Source organism: Excalfactoria chinensis, chromosome 13 (assembly GCF_039878825.1).
Source record: "Excalfactoria chinensis isolate bCotChi1 chromosome 13, bCotChi1.hap2, whole genome shotgun sequence".
In the NCBI taxonomy this organism is placed as follows: domain Eukaryota; kingdom Metazoa; phylum Chordata; class Aves; order Galliformes; family Phasianidae; genus Excalfactoria; species Excalfactoria chinensis.
The window spans coordinates 7,011,824-7,026,944 of NC_092837.1; the positions used below are offsets into that span (position 1 = coordinate 7,011,824).

Here is a 15,121-nt window from a genome sequence, read left to right on the forward strand (position 1 = left end):
ATGTAGTACATCTAAAAATGATCTCTCCTACCTTCTCGTATTTAGCAAAGCCACCCATAACAGCTGGATCAACAATTCCATTGAGAAGCATCGAAAGTGGATTAATAGGAAGGTTTTCATCACTCTGGTATTGGTTAATCATCATCAAAATTTTTTCATTTGTCATGGACATAGTCTCAATGGCGTTCTCTAAAGGACTAATTGTAGTCTATAAAGAAATAAAAGATGAAAAATATATAGTAAATCTTGACATAGATTATTTCTAACTTTATCCAGATAAATAAATGGAATTGCACATTTAGATATGTTAGATATGTTACTGATCAAAGTTAGAATAAAGTATTTTCAGCTGAAAATCTTCCACTTGTAAGAATTTGTTTTCTTTGTAGTTTTATGACTTGAATGTTACCTGTATTTAAGTCATCTGTTACACAAAAGAACGACAATTCAAAGACAACCATTTGGTACTATGACATTTTGACAGATAAATCAAAACATTTGCTATTGATTTAAGTTGTACACAATGTATTTCAATGCATAGAAATAGAACAAAGGGCCAGTTATCTTTATTTCCATCATCTAGGCTAGAATTTGCTTTAGAGACATCTTACCTATGTATGTAGAATGCCAATTCTGATGTATGCTACAAGCTCAAATGTTACCAGCTCGTACATGTAAAAATAACTGACAAGTCTGCCTTATAGTGACAAATTCCCAATCTATTCCGTACACAACCATTCATATTTATAGATATGGTACAGTTTCTTAGCATGTTACACACCTGTGACATGGAGACAACTTCAAACCACCGTAAAATTCCAGGAAGTTTGTATGCTGTAACGAATGATGTTCTCTCAATCCACATAGACTATTAAAAAAAGATACAAGGGAGAAGATGATACTTCAGGATTTAGACTCTAATCTTTTCTGTCTTCTGAAATGTCAGATTGAAGACGAAAAACATATGCATATTTGGTTTTTTGCATGAAAAGACAGTGCAAAATGAATCCATCATAGCTATTTAAACAAATCATTTTCTGATCTGAAATTAGGCCATCTTCAAACATTATGCCTGCACAAAGCACAGGAAAAAGTAAATTATCCTTTGGTCTTTTACTATCTATTCCTTACTTTGCTATTACAAATGACTGTGACTATATGACCTCTGCTTCCAAAATATGTTTCTGCAATTAAAATCAGTAATAGCTCTAAAATAATACGCTAGCATCCTTACTTCCCCCCATCCCTTCTGTACAAGACTAGCTGTTGGTATTTTAAAATGCCTCTACTGCATTTACTGCACTACTCCTTATTTTACCAACATTAGCTTAAATAACCTGCCGCTAATGAGAAATGTAACAATTAATGCAATAAAAATGCACTCCAACCACACTAACTTCCACATATCTGAAGTGAGCAGGGATACTGTCTATTGTAATCAAAAATGAAGACATTAACCATTTAGTTATTTGTAAAACAATTTAAACAAATGCATATAAACAGTTTCAAAACTCTCCAGCTTGCAAAGGAGGCCAATGCACAACACTAATGTTGCTACAACAGTACATAACTGGGATGTCAGGGTAGATCAGCATCTGAATTACTTAACAGTAGATGAGAAGCTCCTTACGTGAAACAACTGACACTACTGATCATCAGCATGCACAGAACAGATTTATTTTTTTTGTATAGCTTTGCAAGTAATGCGTGGTCTCAGACTAAGAAAGCATCAGAATTCTGTCAGTCATATCTACCAGAACTGCATCACTGTATTTGTTTACTTACAGCGAATTCATTTTCAGGGTCAACAGATCCTTTTCTAACAGGTCTTGAGTAGTGGAATCGATGGACATTGTTGGACTTATAAAAGCTGAAAGATTTAAAGAAGAATTTTTGTAAAACACCAAGTTCACGCACTTATTTATTTTGTTATCACAGTGAATTATTACAGCTTAAGTTAGTTTTAATTAAAAGGAAATTTAATGGAAAGAAAAGAAAAAACCTCCACAACTGAAAATTCAGGAGTCAGCTATTTTATCTACAAATTACGGTCAACACACAGTATTTTGCAAATAGGCTGGTTCAGTGTGGGACTGGCTGCACTTCTGAGGTACAAAAATTCTACAACTTCTGTAACTTCCAGATTAACATTAGAACCTCTAGAAGAGGGTGTAGAAAAGCTGTTTACTTTCCTATTCTGTTACTTTGATGCTTTTCTTCTAATGGGAGTATGCTTTTTAAAGAACAATTGAGTGAATGGAGAGAATATATTTACTTGGACTGAAATACATGTGCTTTTTCAACCACATACCATCACAAATCATTTTAATCAATTTAATCTAAAAGTTCTACTTACAATACAGAACAAGAGTCATTCAATAAACTAAATATCTGAGACCATAACTAATAATTTGTTGTGGCAGATAAGAAAGTGAATACAAACACTTTTAGAAGCAGACATTAATATAAAGAAATATTGCAAATTCATGCTGTGATCTATTCTATTTAGTTAATGAATCATCTCACTCACTGTGCACATGCATTCCCATCAACACACAGCCAGTCACTCTTTAGCACTTGCTGTAGTTTTGGCTAAGTGTTCTGCTTGAAAATAACCTCTCTCTGGTTTCTAGTATTATGATCAATTTCAAGCAATATAAAACAAAAGGTAATTTTGCAGGGCAAAATACATTTCAGAAAGCCATGTTCTGGAAGCCTAAGGAAACAGACCAATAAGGAAACAACCCTAAACAGTTCAGACATCCAAACCAGAAAGATTATCTTCATCAATAAAGTAATGGAAGAGGAGAATACTGCTATACCTAGCTAGATCACTTTATACCATCCCATCTGAAAGGGCAGAGATTTTAAAGCTTTTTGGTAGAATGAATGCATTGCTATCAACTTATGTAACTAACAATTAAATGCCTAATTAAGTGCACTTATAAAAATAAATCTTTCCTCTAAGGCCAGATTAAATTAACAGCTTGGCAGAATTCTGCAGCTGAGACAAGCAATTACAAAATCTCCCATATGACGGAAGATAAAAATAAATATTAATACACTAAATATATCTATTATAAGTTCAAAATGTAGCTGGCTCTACAGGGAAGTCGAGTCAAACACAGCAGCTCTTGTGGGATTATGATTTCAAAAATGAGTTGCAGTTGAAATTGGAACCATAGAATTTATTTTATTTTTTATATCATTTATTTTATACTACAAAACTTGTGCTTGTGCCTGCTTTATTTATCTGGGCGTGTGTTTTCAGGTCAATCTTTCTACTCTAAACCAACTGCAATTTCAGGAGAGATTCAGCAGACAGAGGTGAAAGTGGTTTGAATCCAACTGTGGAACAGTCAGGAATTAATTCATATCAGCTGATTAAAAAACAAGCCCTTCTATCTTCAGTCTCTTTTAGGAGAGCTGAAGCAGCGTGTTGTGAAAGCATTTAGATTTATCTCTTATTTATCTAATGTGGAGGTGTTGCAAAGCTTCTGTTGGATAAAAAAAGGTGCCTTAGATTGCTGGAAAACTTAAGAGGCATGTTTCAACTGATTTTAGTTAGGAAGACGATTCTTGCATTTGACAAGGTACTGACAAGAAGAGGGGGAAAATATGAGCTGCCTTAAATGACAGCCTACGAACTTCTGGCTGTCTTTATGTTACAAGCCAACAAATGTTATCTTGAAATTTTCCATTGAGGTGTTTGTGATAAGCAACATCTTTTATTAATCATGCTCACAAACCTAAGACCCTTTTGTTCCTTCCACCGTCTGACTAGGAAGTCTCCTCTGTTCTGCTTTTTTTTTCCTATGAGACTGCAAAATTTCACCAGGCTGAAAGGATTTCAAGCCAAAATCTCACAGCCAATACTCCAGTAGGAACTGTGTGCAGTTTTGGCATGACCTATTGGAAATAACCATCACTATTCAAATGCAGTCAAAACACTTAATTAGGAGAATGAAGTATGTTGAACATGTTCAGCACTGAATTAAGAATTTGGAGGAGTAAGGCCATCATTTCTCAAAATACTCTGGACAATTTAATTCACTTATTTCTTTACACAATCCTGATTGTACAACTGAAATCATTTTTTCAAAAAGCACTGTGCACTTTGCAAATAAGTCATCCCAAGATTTTATTGTGTAAGAGCCTTCAACTCAAAAATGCTCATACTGCCAATCACTTCTATGTCTGCTCTCTTCATCACTTGCATTTGAAGCTGTGTTGAAAACTCCAGAACTTGAACCCAAAACATGAATTCCCTCATGCCTTATAACCTTGAGCCATTCTTTTTGCAATAGATGTTCTTTCATGAACTGCATGAGAAATACATCACTGAATAAACAAAACAGAATCTCTAAATCTTGGCAAATGGATGAGTTCACAAAATAATTGTTGTCACTTTAGGAGTATGGACTGAATTTCATTTGATTATTACAGAAATTCACTTACTTTATAATTTGATCAGGCACTGCTTTATTTTTGAATCTAGGTTGCTCCTCCAAGACTGGCTGCACTGTAAAACACTGTATGTCTGAAATTGTGAATGTCAAGGTCATATTATTAACAGTCAGAATGGAATAGTTTATGCTGTTAAAGAAGACAGACATATCCTGATGAAACACCTGCAGGATTTGGTGTTTCATTTATGGAAAAAGGAAAAGAAAAAAAGAAAAGAAAAAAAGAAAAAACCTATTAGAGTACTAACTAGCAAAAAAGCTTTAATTTTGAACTATTTACTGAGCTTAAAAATTAATAATGTAATTTATCACACTGACTCATTAATTAAAATCTTAAAGGCAAGTTACATAAATAACATCAACAACATCTGATGTAAACAATTCTACTGTTCACATTTAAGTATGAGTAATGTCACGATGTTTAGCATTCTGTTAGAAATCTCACTGAGCAGCCCATCTACCTGAGATTTTCTACTCAAGCGTTATGATTTAGTCTGGTGTGGGTTTGTAAATAAATGTATCATATTTATATTATATTTATATTACTTAAATATATTTCCATATATTTGAATCTCATGTGCTCCTGTTAGTTTTCTTCTCAGATAATACATCTCTTGCTACTTATAAGTAGAAAATTCTACTTACAGAAAGGACTGAAACATGATCCTCAAAAAACAAAATGTTTTAAGAGACAAAGAAGTATATGAAAATGTCCCTCTCAAACATAAAGTCAATTGTGGACAAGCTTGTAGTGCTTTGTACTTCAGCCCCTTGAGTGTGAAAAGAAAGCAGCATCCCTTCTTTTGTCCTACAGTTGCATGAATGCTACATAAACTCAAGAGAGCACACAAAGCTCTTGGAAATTAATTAAGGAACAACAACTGAAACATTTCTGATATAATGAAATGATCTCATATCTACTCAGCCAGCAGTAATTTGAGCCAGAATATGAAGAAAAAGATGTAATAATTTAGGGCATTCTAGAAGGCGTGGATATGTCAGTTTTCCTAGGAAATTTTCTAGGAAAATAAGCCATATTCATGATGTAAAGAAATACAGGTGATAACAAAGTACAGTGCCAGACAAAACAATGTTCAAGGAAGAAATTAACATCAAGTCAGAAAAACTAGGAATGAGAAGTAATAGACAAAGTGCTGCTTTAGCCTCAGAAAATTCACATGTTCATCACTGATTTTGCCACTCAGAGACAGTAAAGGTAAACCATGCATGAACCTGAACAAATGGTGAAAGAGACAAACATCTTAAAATTGTTTAAGAAACAGGAACAAGCATCTTAGGAACAGTCAATTAGAAACATTCAGGATATAATAAAACTGCAAACTGAACTGCCACTCGAATAAGCTTTAGGAAACAGCTGTTCCACACAGTTCCACTCTTGGTAGAAACATGTTTCCCCAAACACCTTCATTCGGTGACCTCCTTAGTGTTCAAGGATACACTGACCAGGAGAGTTTTTCACATCCTCTCCAGGTGCTGAGGTGGTGTTCATCTTCTCCGCACTGGGAAACTGACTCATCAGCTGTGCCTGAAAATCCTCTCTCCTCTCGTATTCCTTCCCACGATAGATAAATACTTTGTTCTGCAAGGAATAAATATCAGATTCCTTGAGCCGTATGATGCTGAGGCAGAAATAGCAGGTGCGTGTGTTTATCAGTATGAAGATACCAGGTCACCAAATTTTTAAATGAGTGCTGCTGACACCTGAATACTAATAACTATAAAGAACACCTGACTCTGTTCAGGTCCTGCAGTACTTTGCTGACTCTCCAGAGTGATACTTTTGAGCGTTAGAATGAAGATAAACTGGCATCATGACTGCTCCTGGTAGAGTGTAATAAAATCAGAATGGGTGGGTAAGTAAAGCATTGAAATTCCTTTATTTTTTGTCTCTCAAGTAAAAGGATTTTCTTTCAAACACAATCTGGATACAAATTTCACAGCTTTCTAATAATACTATATAGTTCTGCTGAGCTTGCTCCTTCTTCTTGGTGCTATGGAATGCCCTAATTTACAATAGAGTTTATCCCCAAATGTGCTTCTTTGTGGTTCATTTTACTTCATTTAACGGGATAGTTACATAAAAGCAGAAGAAAAAGATGCAACGTTAGCATGTTTTCATTGTTTTTTCCAATTCCCTCAAGGAACTTTGGCCTCCAAGACCAGGGAAGAGGAGATGAACATTTCAGCTCACTGAATATTAGAGATCTGAAATTCAAAAACTGAGTAAAACAGAAAAAGAAACACCAGTATCATAATCACAGTGAACTGGCATTCAAATACTTGGTATGCTCTTGTTCTGTTGTCCCAAAAGTGAGAAAATTTCCAGCAAGGGAACCACAATGTATGAAAGTAAGGAAGGGTTCCTATGGGAATAATATTTAAGTGAACCAAATCTTTAAAAGAACAATACATCATGAATGGCATGAAGAAAGTGATGAAAGAACAACTTTTTGATTTCTCAGAAAGCAAGAAACAGTGCACAGAAATTACCAGGTGATAAGAAAAAGACAGCAGTAAATATCCAACACACTGTTTTAATGATTACAGTATGTTTTGGAGGACATCCATTCAGAAAACAAAATTGGGAACATTCATTATAGAGTAATTCATTGTGTTCTAATAAACAACAGTATAACCTCCAATCCAAGAAACCCCTTTTAGCTAAATAGGGAATATATACCAGATCAACAATGCTATATGCAGTGTATGTATTTTACTCTCCCTTACTCTTGCCTTCTATTATTTCTTACTGTTAAAGAAATAATGTTGTTCACAGAGAGCCTTGGTATGATGTAAAATGTACATCTGTGATATAGGATGGCTGCTACAAAGTAATGCCTCCTATTTTATTACTTCAGCCCTTGATGTCAGAGCAGATATTGGAGGGATGGCAGTGGAGGTTGAACAATGATCCTGCATCCCAGTAGAATTAAATTCCAGTCAGATATTCCCAATGACTTGTTTGCATTAAAAAACAGTACAATTTTAGAAGCACGTGAAAACAGATAAAAAAAGAAAAAAATAAAAATAAAATAGATTTACCCTTAGAAATGTAGGGAATCCTTGTCCATAATATCCAACAGCAAAATAATCTGGTTTAGGCCTGAGAATTTTCATGATGTTTTCATAGAACTTTGCTTGTTGAACCTAAAGGCAAAACCAGCCGAAATAATTAATTCAGGTTTTTGTTTTTTGTTTTGTTTTTTTTTTTCTTTCCTTACTACCTTCTGCAGCTATAGCTACTGATTTATACATCACCTTTTTGTTGCACAAAATAAGAACATGCTTATAGTTTCAAAGCACTGTAGTAAGTAAACGTCCATGTAACTTTACAAAATAGTTACTTATGAATCTCTAGCACTGGAATTTTGTAATACAACAAAGCAACTCTTTGATAAATTAATTAAAAATCAATTGTGAACTGTAAGCTCATAAGCAGCTCTATATTTTTGATTGCACTAAACGGCTAAATTCTTTGATGAAAATAATTTGAAGATTTGTATATAATCTTACCAGATTTTGACTTAGAAGCTCGTAGTCAAAAACTTCCTTTTCATATTGCTCTGCAAGTTCTTTGCATAAAGATATAGCTTCTTCCCACATCTGCAATGTACCCACATATTCAAAAAGTAAATCCAATACTAACAAACACGTCTTTAACGCATTACTGTTTAACTGCAGTTGCACTGACTACACCATCTTTAAATTGCAGTCATTTATTAACCACATATTTAGAATGAAATAGCCCAACAACAATAAACTTTTAGGAAAGCAGATTAACATGGAGAATAAAAGTGTTTTATTATTCACCAAGGGAAAGAATTAATCTACTTTTTTCTTATGATAATACTGCCAAAAATCAACTAAAATTTCATATAATTATCAATAGTAAATCATCAAGATAGATAAAATCTAGAGTATACTCTAAGCACAGGGTGGGCCTACGAGGCAGGGCCCCTCTTCAAAAGAAATGTTTTCATTTATGAAAAATCCAAAAACATACATTTTCACAGACAGCCTGGCACTGACAGCTTTCCTAGTTAGCTAAAATCTTACAAGGCTTAGACTTAAATCACTCCTTGCTCAAAAACACAGCTTGTTTCTTTCCACACTACCAAACAGCTAACACTGAAAATTACTGTAAGGAATTACAAAACTGTATTGAAAGACTAGGACTACTTTTCTCATCTCCTAAAGATATCTTCCGGTATGCATCACAAGAACGGTCCTAAAGCAAATGGATATTCTCACTCCTGAGGATATTTCTCGAATTCTACAAGCCTTGTATCTATTCAAAATAAAGGAAACAAAATCATTTTTCTGTGCCTAACTCTCTTCTGATGTAAGGTTACTGGTGGTCATATTCATTATCATCATTTTTACAGAGTGCTGCATACCCCTAGGCTAAGTAGCTCTAAACATGGGAGGGGCACTCAGCTGCCTGCAAACATTCTCCGCTGCATGTGAAGAAAATAAGAATGCCAGGTATAACAGAAATCATGAGGATTTAATTATTCTTATACTCCACATGGCAATTGCTATATCATAGATATTTCCAATGCAAATTAATAAAACAAGACCTTATGTCAAATGACACCACCTTTCCTGCACAGATTTCAAAGAAACTGAACTAAATCTAGGTATTGAATATCAAACTACTACATTTTTAATTTTGAGATTCTAAGACTTCTCTGTAAAAATGTGTCCAGTTTGAACTCTCTGGTTTTTGGGGGAGAAAATGACCGAATAGTCTAGAAATACAATCTGTGCTGCCCCTATTCTTTTCCTAGCAAGTACATTCAACATTTCTTTTATTACTGCCTGAAAGATATGTGTAATTACTGACCTCTTTCTTTGCAAAAACAGTTACTGAAAGAACATGTTCATACACAACAGATGTACCCTGTGAACAAGGGTGCCTTCAGGACACAATTTTTACTTGACCCACATTTCAAGAAGAATTTTATACACAATAACAAAACAAACATTTTCTACAGAGAATATTCATTAAATGTTACTATACAAAATAACACAGCAAGAGATTTTTTGACAGAGAGAACTCCATAATACCTTTCCTTTGTCGAAGTATTCTATGATTTTCTCATACAGATTCTCTTTCAAGTGTCGATAGGTCTGTGAACACTGGAACTCCGTTGACATGACTTGGGGTGCACACTGCTCATCTGACCACTGAGGGTAAAAACACATTAAAATAAGCCCTGATTCTGGAGTTCAACATCTCGCTACTCAACCCTCACAAAATCTGGGCTATTCCAAGTTTTCTTTTCCCCTACTCTTTTTCATCCTTCCACAGCGGCAATGGAAAAGGCAGTGGAAACATTTTCAGCATCACTTCAAACAATGCTGCACTTCATGTGATAAACAGGAATAGACATAACATTTTTAAAGCCATCTTCCTCCCTGCTCCTCACCCCAAGAGGCTAGAAAAGAAAATCTAAGGAAGCAAACTGGTTTTATTTCAGTGGTGTCTTCATGACTGTTATGTTTTCGATTTCTGTATTAAAATATATGCATACAAAATCATTTTTGTCTACACAAACATACAAAAACATACCTTGAAATTTTTAATGACCAGAAAAGTCAAAAGGAAGTTTAATTAAAAGAAAAACATGAAAGGCACAGTTTAGAGGGTTCAACACACAGAAAAAAACAATTCCACAAGGAACTGCACATTTTTGCTCAAAAGCCTTTAAATTTTGAATTTTCCCTTGGAATGGAAAAGCATGTTACTGGCCATTTCTACTGCTATTGTCTGGTACAGTGAGAAACATTAGCTGTAGTGAAAACAATTACCAAATATGAAAGAAAGGAAGCATAATTTGGAGTGTGATACACCTTACTTAAAATGGAAAGTTTGATGGAAATGTTGATACTTATTTATATTTGAGGTAAGAAGAAAGTAGCGTAACGAAAAACACAAGGAAGCTGAATGGCTTCTCCCTGTTAAGTAAAACTAGTTTAGCAACAATATTTTGAAATATTTTGAGTTTTACCAGCATGTGACATTGAATCATTTATTGAAAAAAGAATAAAAAATCCACATTTAGTGTTTTTATGATCTAGCACAGTAATTTCAAGTATAAACGTGAATATCCCTAAGGAAAATAACTATATGCAGTAAATTGGAGAGTAAGACTACCAATTCTTATTTAAAAATTTGAATACCACAAAAGCTTACTTATTTATTAAATTTAGGAAAATCTAACCTTCAAGAGCCAAGTATGGAGTAGAAGGGTGTAGGCAGCTTCTGTGTAATTCTCACAGTCCAAATGAAGATCTCGCAATTTATACAAATATCTGTTAGAACAGAGAACAAAAGTTACTCTTGATGCTGAAATGACTTGAATTCTGTGTTAAAAATATTCTAGATAAACTTTAGATAATGGAAACTTGAAAGATGTAATGCAGTCACTAAGAAAAGAGTCCTCGAGGATACTGAGTGTGGTTAAAGCACTGTACATTTACTAAGACTTTTCTGTATCTTTGTATATTGGAACACTGTGCATAAAGGGAGAAGAAAGACCTAAGCTGCTTCTGTGAATTGCTGTTAACTCCACTTCTAGGAGGAGCAAGAGCTATTACTCCAACTTGAGGTCTAAGTCAGACCACTGAATCCATTATTTCTGACTGTTACTGTCAGTTTTATGCCCCTCACTACAAGGATATTGATGTTCTGAGGCATAAGCAGATAAGAGCAACAAAGCTGTAGAAAGAACTAGAAATAGATATATGAAGAGCAGTTGAGGGAACTGGGTTTGTTTAGTCTGGAGAAAAGGATACTGAAGAGAGACCTCATCACCCTCTACAAATACAAAGGAGGTTGTAGCAAGAAGAGTGTCAGTCTCTTTTCTCAAGTGAAAAATGACAGGACATGAGGAAATGGCCTCAAGATACATGAAGGGATGTTTAGACTGGACATGAAGAATTTATTTAAGGCAAAGGAGAAAAGGGTAGCAGCGGCCTAGAAAGACAAAGCAGGTCCCTATGCATCTTGACAAGGTGATACAGGAGGAAGAGCTATTTTATGTTGCCAGTGCTTTCCTTGATCTCTAGAACAACACTGCCTTTATCATCCCTGTCACTGCCCACTGCATGACTTAAATCACATCTCTTCCACCAGTCAGAGAGAAAAATGCATTCCAATCCCTTCCATTCAACAGGGATTTCACACAGAACTAGACATACCTTGCTGAAGCATTTCAAGCTTTTACTATTCCCAGATCTTAATCCTAGTTAAAATGTGACTCCTCCAGCAATATTTTTCAGAGAGAGCATTGTTTGTCCCCATCCACTTTAGCTCACAGCTCCACACTTAGCAGCGAAGCACCTTCAGTGCTCATCTCAGCTGAGATGCTGGTCTTTGCATTGTAGTAGCTAAGGTGAAGGTGGTTCTACAGTTTTTGCAGAATGGTAAGAGAGGCAGGAAACAGTTAAGTCTTAAGTCTTGAACAGAATAGCTACAGCCCATGTGCAGAATCCTTAGAGACAGTAAGAGGCCATGTCAAACAAGAAAGAATTTACCAGCATAGCTACAGCTCTTAGAGAAGAATGCTTTACTAGTAATTCTGCACTGCATGTAGTGTTGCATATTTAAAGAGACTTGGCAGACTGCACAGTTCTACACAACTTGCTTTTTCATGCCATTCTAAATGCATGATGCGACCCCCACCAGACCTCAAGTCTAGCTACATTTCTTATTTTATTTTTTTTATTTTAAAAATAAACAGTGTTGAGTGATTTGATCAGCTAGAAGCTGATGCTTGGGGAAGAAAACACAGCTTATAAATGCATATGATAAACTCAAAATTGCTGAAAGCTAAGTGAAAAATGGATTGTAAATATAAATGAGGCCAGGACAACAGTAACTGCGGGTGGTAAAATACCATTAAGCAACAGAAATCCAAGTACAATGATGAAAGCAAAATTTTTTATGAAAGTATTATTGTCCTCTCCAAGACCATTCAACAGAGCATCTGCCATACCTGATATACATTCCTTCACGGTTAATGTCCTTGTAGAAGTTCTGGGGATATAAACATTTATAAGTTATTTCCATAAAATGCAGCTTAAGAATATTTATGCTAAAATATTGCTTTTCTTATTATTTGGGCAGTACAAGAAATACCAAATAAACAATGAGAGCCACTACAAAAGTCATGTGTCCTATATGTTGGTCCATAAATAGTAATAGAAAAAAGAAAGGGTAGCTTAAAATCAGATCAGAGACTTAAAAATTTTTAGCAGCCTACTCCAGGTGTATCTTATTTTTTTTTTTTTCCAGATTTAAAAACCAGTAGTGCAGCAAGGTTTGTTCCTTGAGCGAAACTTTATTCTGTAAAAGCCAACTGTTACACTAAGCCTACCAAAACTTACATTGTTTGAGTAGTGGACAATGTAATTTATCCACAGAATCAAACCAGATAAAACATACAAGTAAAACCAAAGAACTGAATGGATGTTGCTTTCAGGTTTATGCATATATCGATGCAAATTGATGCAAAAATCTATTGCCTCAGGCTCCGAATTATTTTTCAAGCATTGCAGTCCCTTCATCTTTAGTAAGTGAAATTCTCACACAAGAACTACAAGACAGAACATACCAGTAAGTTCACAGTGCAGCTCATGCGATTGTCCTTGCTTTCATCATTCATCACAGTGCGGTAATCCAGCAGCTTCTCCAAGAGACCTTTAACGAGGCTGACAAAGCTCTCAACCAAGTTAAAAATGGCAGGATACTGACTTGCACACTCTGTAAGACTGCAAACAAAACAAACAGATTTTACAGTGCTATCAAAATTAGTGCCCATCAGCTGAAATTCTGTTAGGCAAAAAGGCAAAAATTACATTAGAGCTAAAGTAACTATGGAATGAATTTTAAATTACCTTTGTGGGTCGGCAATCTTGGCAGACAGATGAGATATAAATCAAATACATAAATACATACATACATACACATTACTTTTCGCCCAACAATTACTGCAAATAGAAGGGAGTACCCAAAATTTCCAAATCAAGTATAAGTACATCTGTGTGCCATGCTGTTTCAATAAACACAGAATTCACTTTCCTCTATTAGCATGGAGATAAAACATGATTTTTTTCTTCTCTTTGTACTGTTACATGCCTGTAGAATGTTCAGAACAACAAATTCAGATTTTAAGTCAAAAAGGAAATTCACTAACAAGACCTCACCAGAGCATTTTCCCTTTACAAGTAATAAAAGTAAATAAACTTTCTGCAAGTTCCAAAGAAAGCACTTAGTCTGCTTTTGATTAAAAAATAAATAAAAAACAGGGAAGTGAGTTTATACAATATCAGCAGATTCCTACTAACATTAACAAAAAATTAGCGTAAGCAGAGTAAAAACACACACAATATTTATTCCTTTTATTGTATGGGTCCAAGTTAGAGTTATTTTCCTGAAAGGGCAACAATGGGGAACTGGAAAGTTTCCAAATGGTCTTTTTCTGCTGTGCCCACACCAGTAAATAAAAGTAGGCCAGTGTTCATTATCTGAGCCTGAGGATAAGCAGCATAGCACTCGTATTCACACAGCTAGGTTCATCCCCATTTTCCAGAACAAGGTAGCAATGTCTATTCTGCTGATAAAGAACAACCTCTCACCTGTTCCATATTATTCCAGCTCTAAGTCCATGGACATAACACCGTTAGCAAAGTGCATGCTAACATTTAGGACTACAGACAGCAGCAACAAGGCAGTATTTAAATTTCTGCTGGCTCTGTACTTGGTAATGGCAAGTTTCCAAAAACCAACCCATGTGGGTAAATGTTGGTTGCAGCAGTGAACACCAACACATAATGCAGTTACTGGGTTCTGCTGAAAATGTGCCTTTTGGGTGACAACTAGAATAGTTACGAGGAAATTATCTAATAAGAGAAAGACCAAAGGAACATCTGCAGCACAATTTAACTAGGTTTCTATCCAGTGAGAACAGGAAGCTGAAGACAGAGGGTTGAAGGAGATGTGAAGTCAGGAAAACTAAAATAAAAGAACAGGGCCCCATCACAGATAGGTCACAAACCTCTGCTTCAACTGTCTCTCAAGAAGCATCATTAGAAAACTTCAAGGGTGGAATAAGAAAAACTGAAGACAGTATGAAGTGACATCTGTAGAGACTTAGAAAACTTTAAGCATCTGAAAGTATTATAGTGTGAGAGGGTAAAGTGGAAAAAAACACCAGAAGATTTTTTAAATGGTGGGTCAAAAAGAAAGAAAGGTAATTTGGAAAAGCAGGAAGATCAAATGTTATGTACTATAAGTCTGATGAGACTTATCAACTCCATTGATGAAAAACTGAGTGTAACTGGACAGGCACCAGTTCTCTAGAAAAATACACAAAAGCAAAAGTAAAGTGCAAACATCAAAAACAATTTAACACGGCTCAGAAAAAGTAAATATTTGTCAAAAGTCTTACAAGTGAGATAGGAAGAAGTATTTTTCTCTCGATAATTCTAATGCCTCAGTTTGAGTACTCTCTCTGGCTTTAAGGCAGTGTAGTATTTTAAAACGGCTGCAGACATTTTAGGAATGTCCAGAAAACACGGCATATGATAAATTGAAATATGGAGGCTGTTTAACCTGATGTGTAGAC

General features: G+C 35.1%; 1 protein-coding gene across 1 annotated transcript in view; it reads right to left on the minus strand.

Moving 5' to 3' along the window:
• The window catches only part of DOCK2 (dedicator of cytokinesis 2), a 115,513-nt gene that overhangs the window by 11,533 nt on the left and 88,859 nt on the right, over window positions 1–15,121 (minus strand). Inside the window, exons 35-45 of the mRNA XM_072348174.1 lie at window positions 13,109–13,265; window positions 12,491–12,531; window positions 10,715–10,805; window positions 9,558–9,677; window positions 8,001–8,090; window positions 7,530–7,634; window positions 5,925–6,066; window positions 4,459–4,540; window positions 1,786–1,870; window positions 782–868; window positions 32–208 (exon numbers count right to left, since the gene is read on the minus strand). Coding sequence (XP_072204275.1) covers window positions 32–208; window positions 782–868; window positions 1,786–1,870; window positions 4,459–4,540; window positions 5,925–6,066; window positions 7,530–7,634; window positions 8,001–8,090; window positions 9,558–9,677; window positions 10,715–10,805; window positions 12,491–12,531; window positions 13,109–13,265 — 1,177 coding nt within the window. The remainder of the gene's footprint in view (window positions 1–31; window positions 209–781; window positions 869–1,785; window positions 1,871–4,458; window positions 4,541–5,924; window positions 6,067–7,529; window positions 7,635–8,000; window positions 8,091–9,557; window positions 9,678–10,714; window positions 10,806–12,490; window positions 12,532–13,108; window positions 13,266–15,121) is intronic.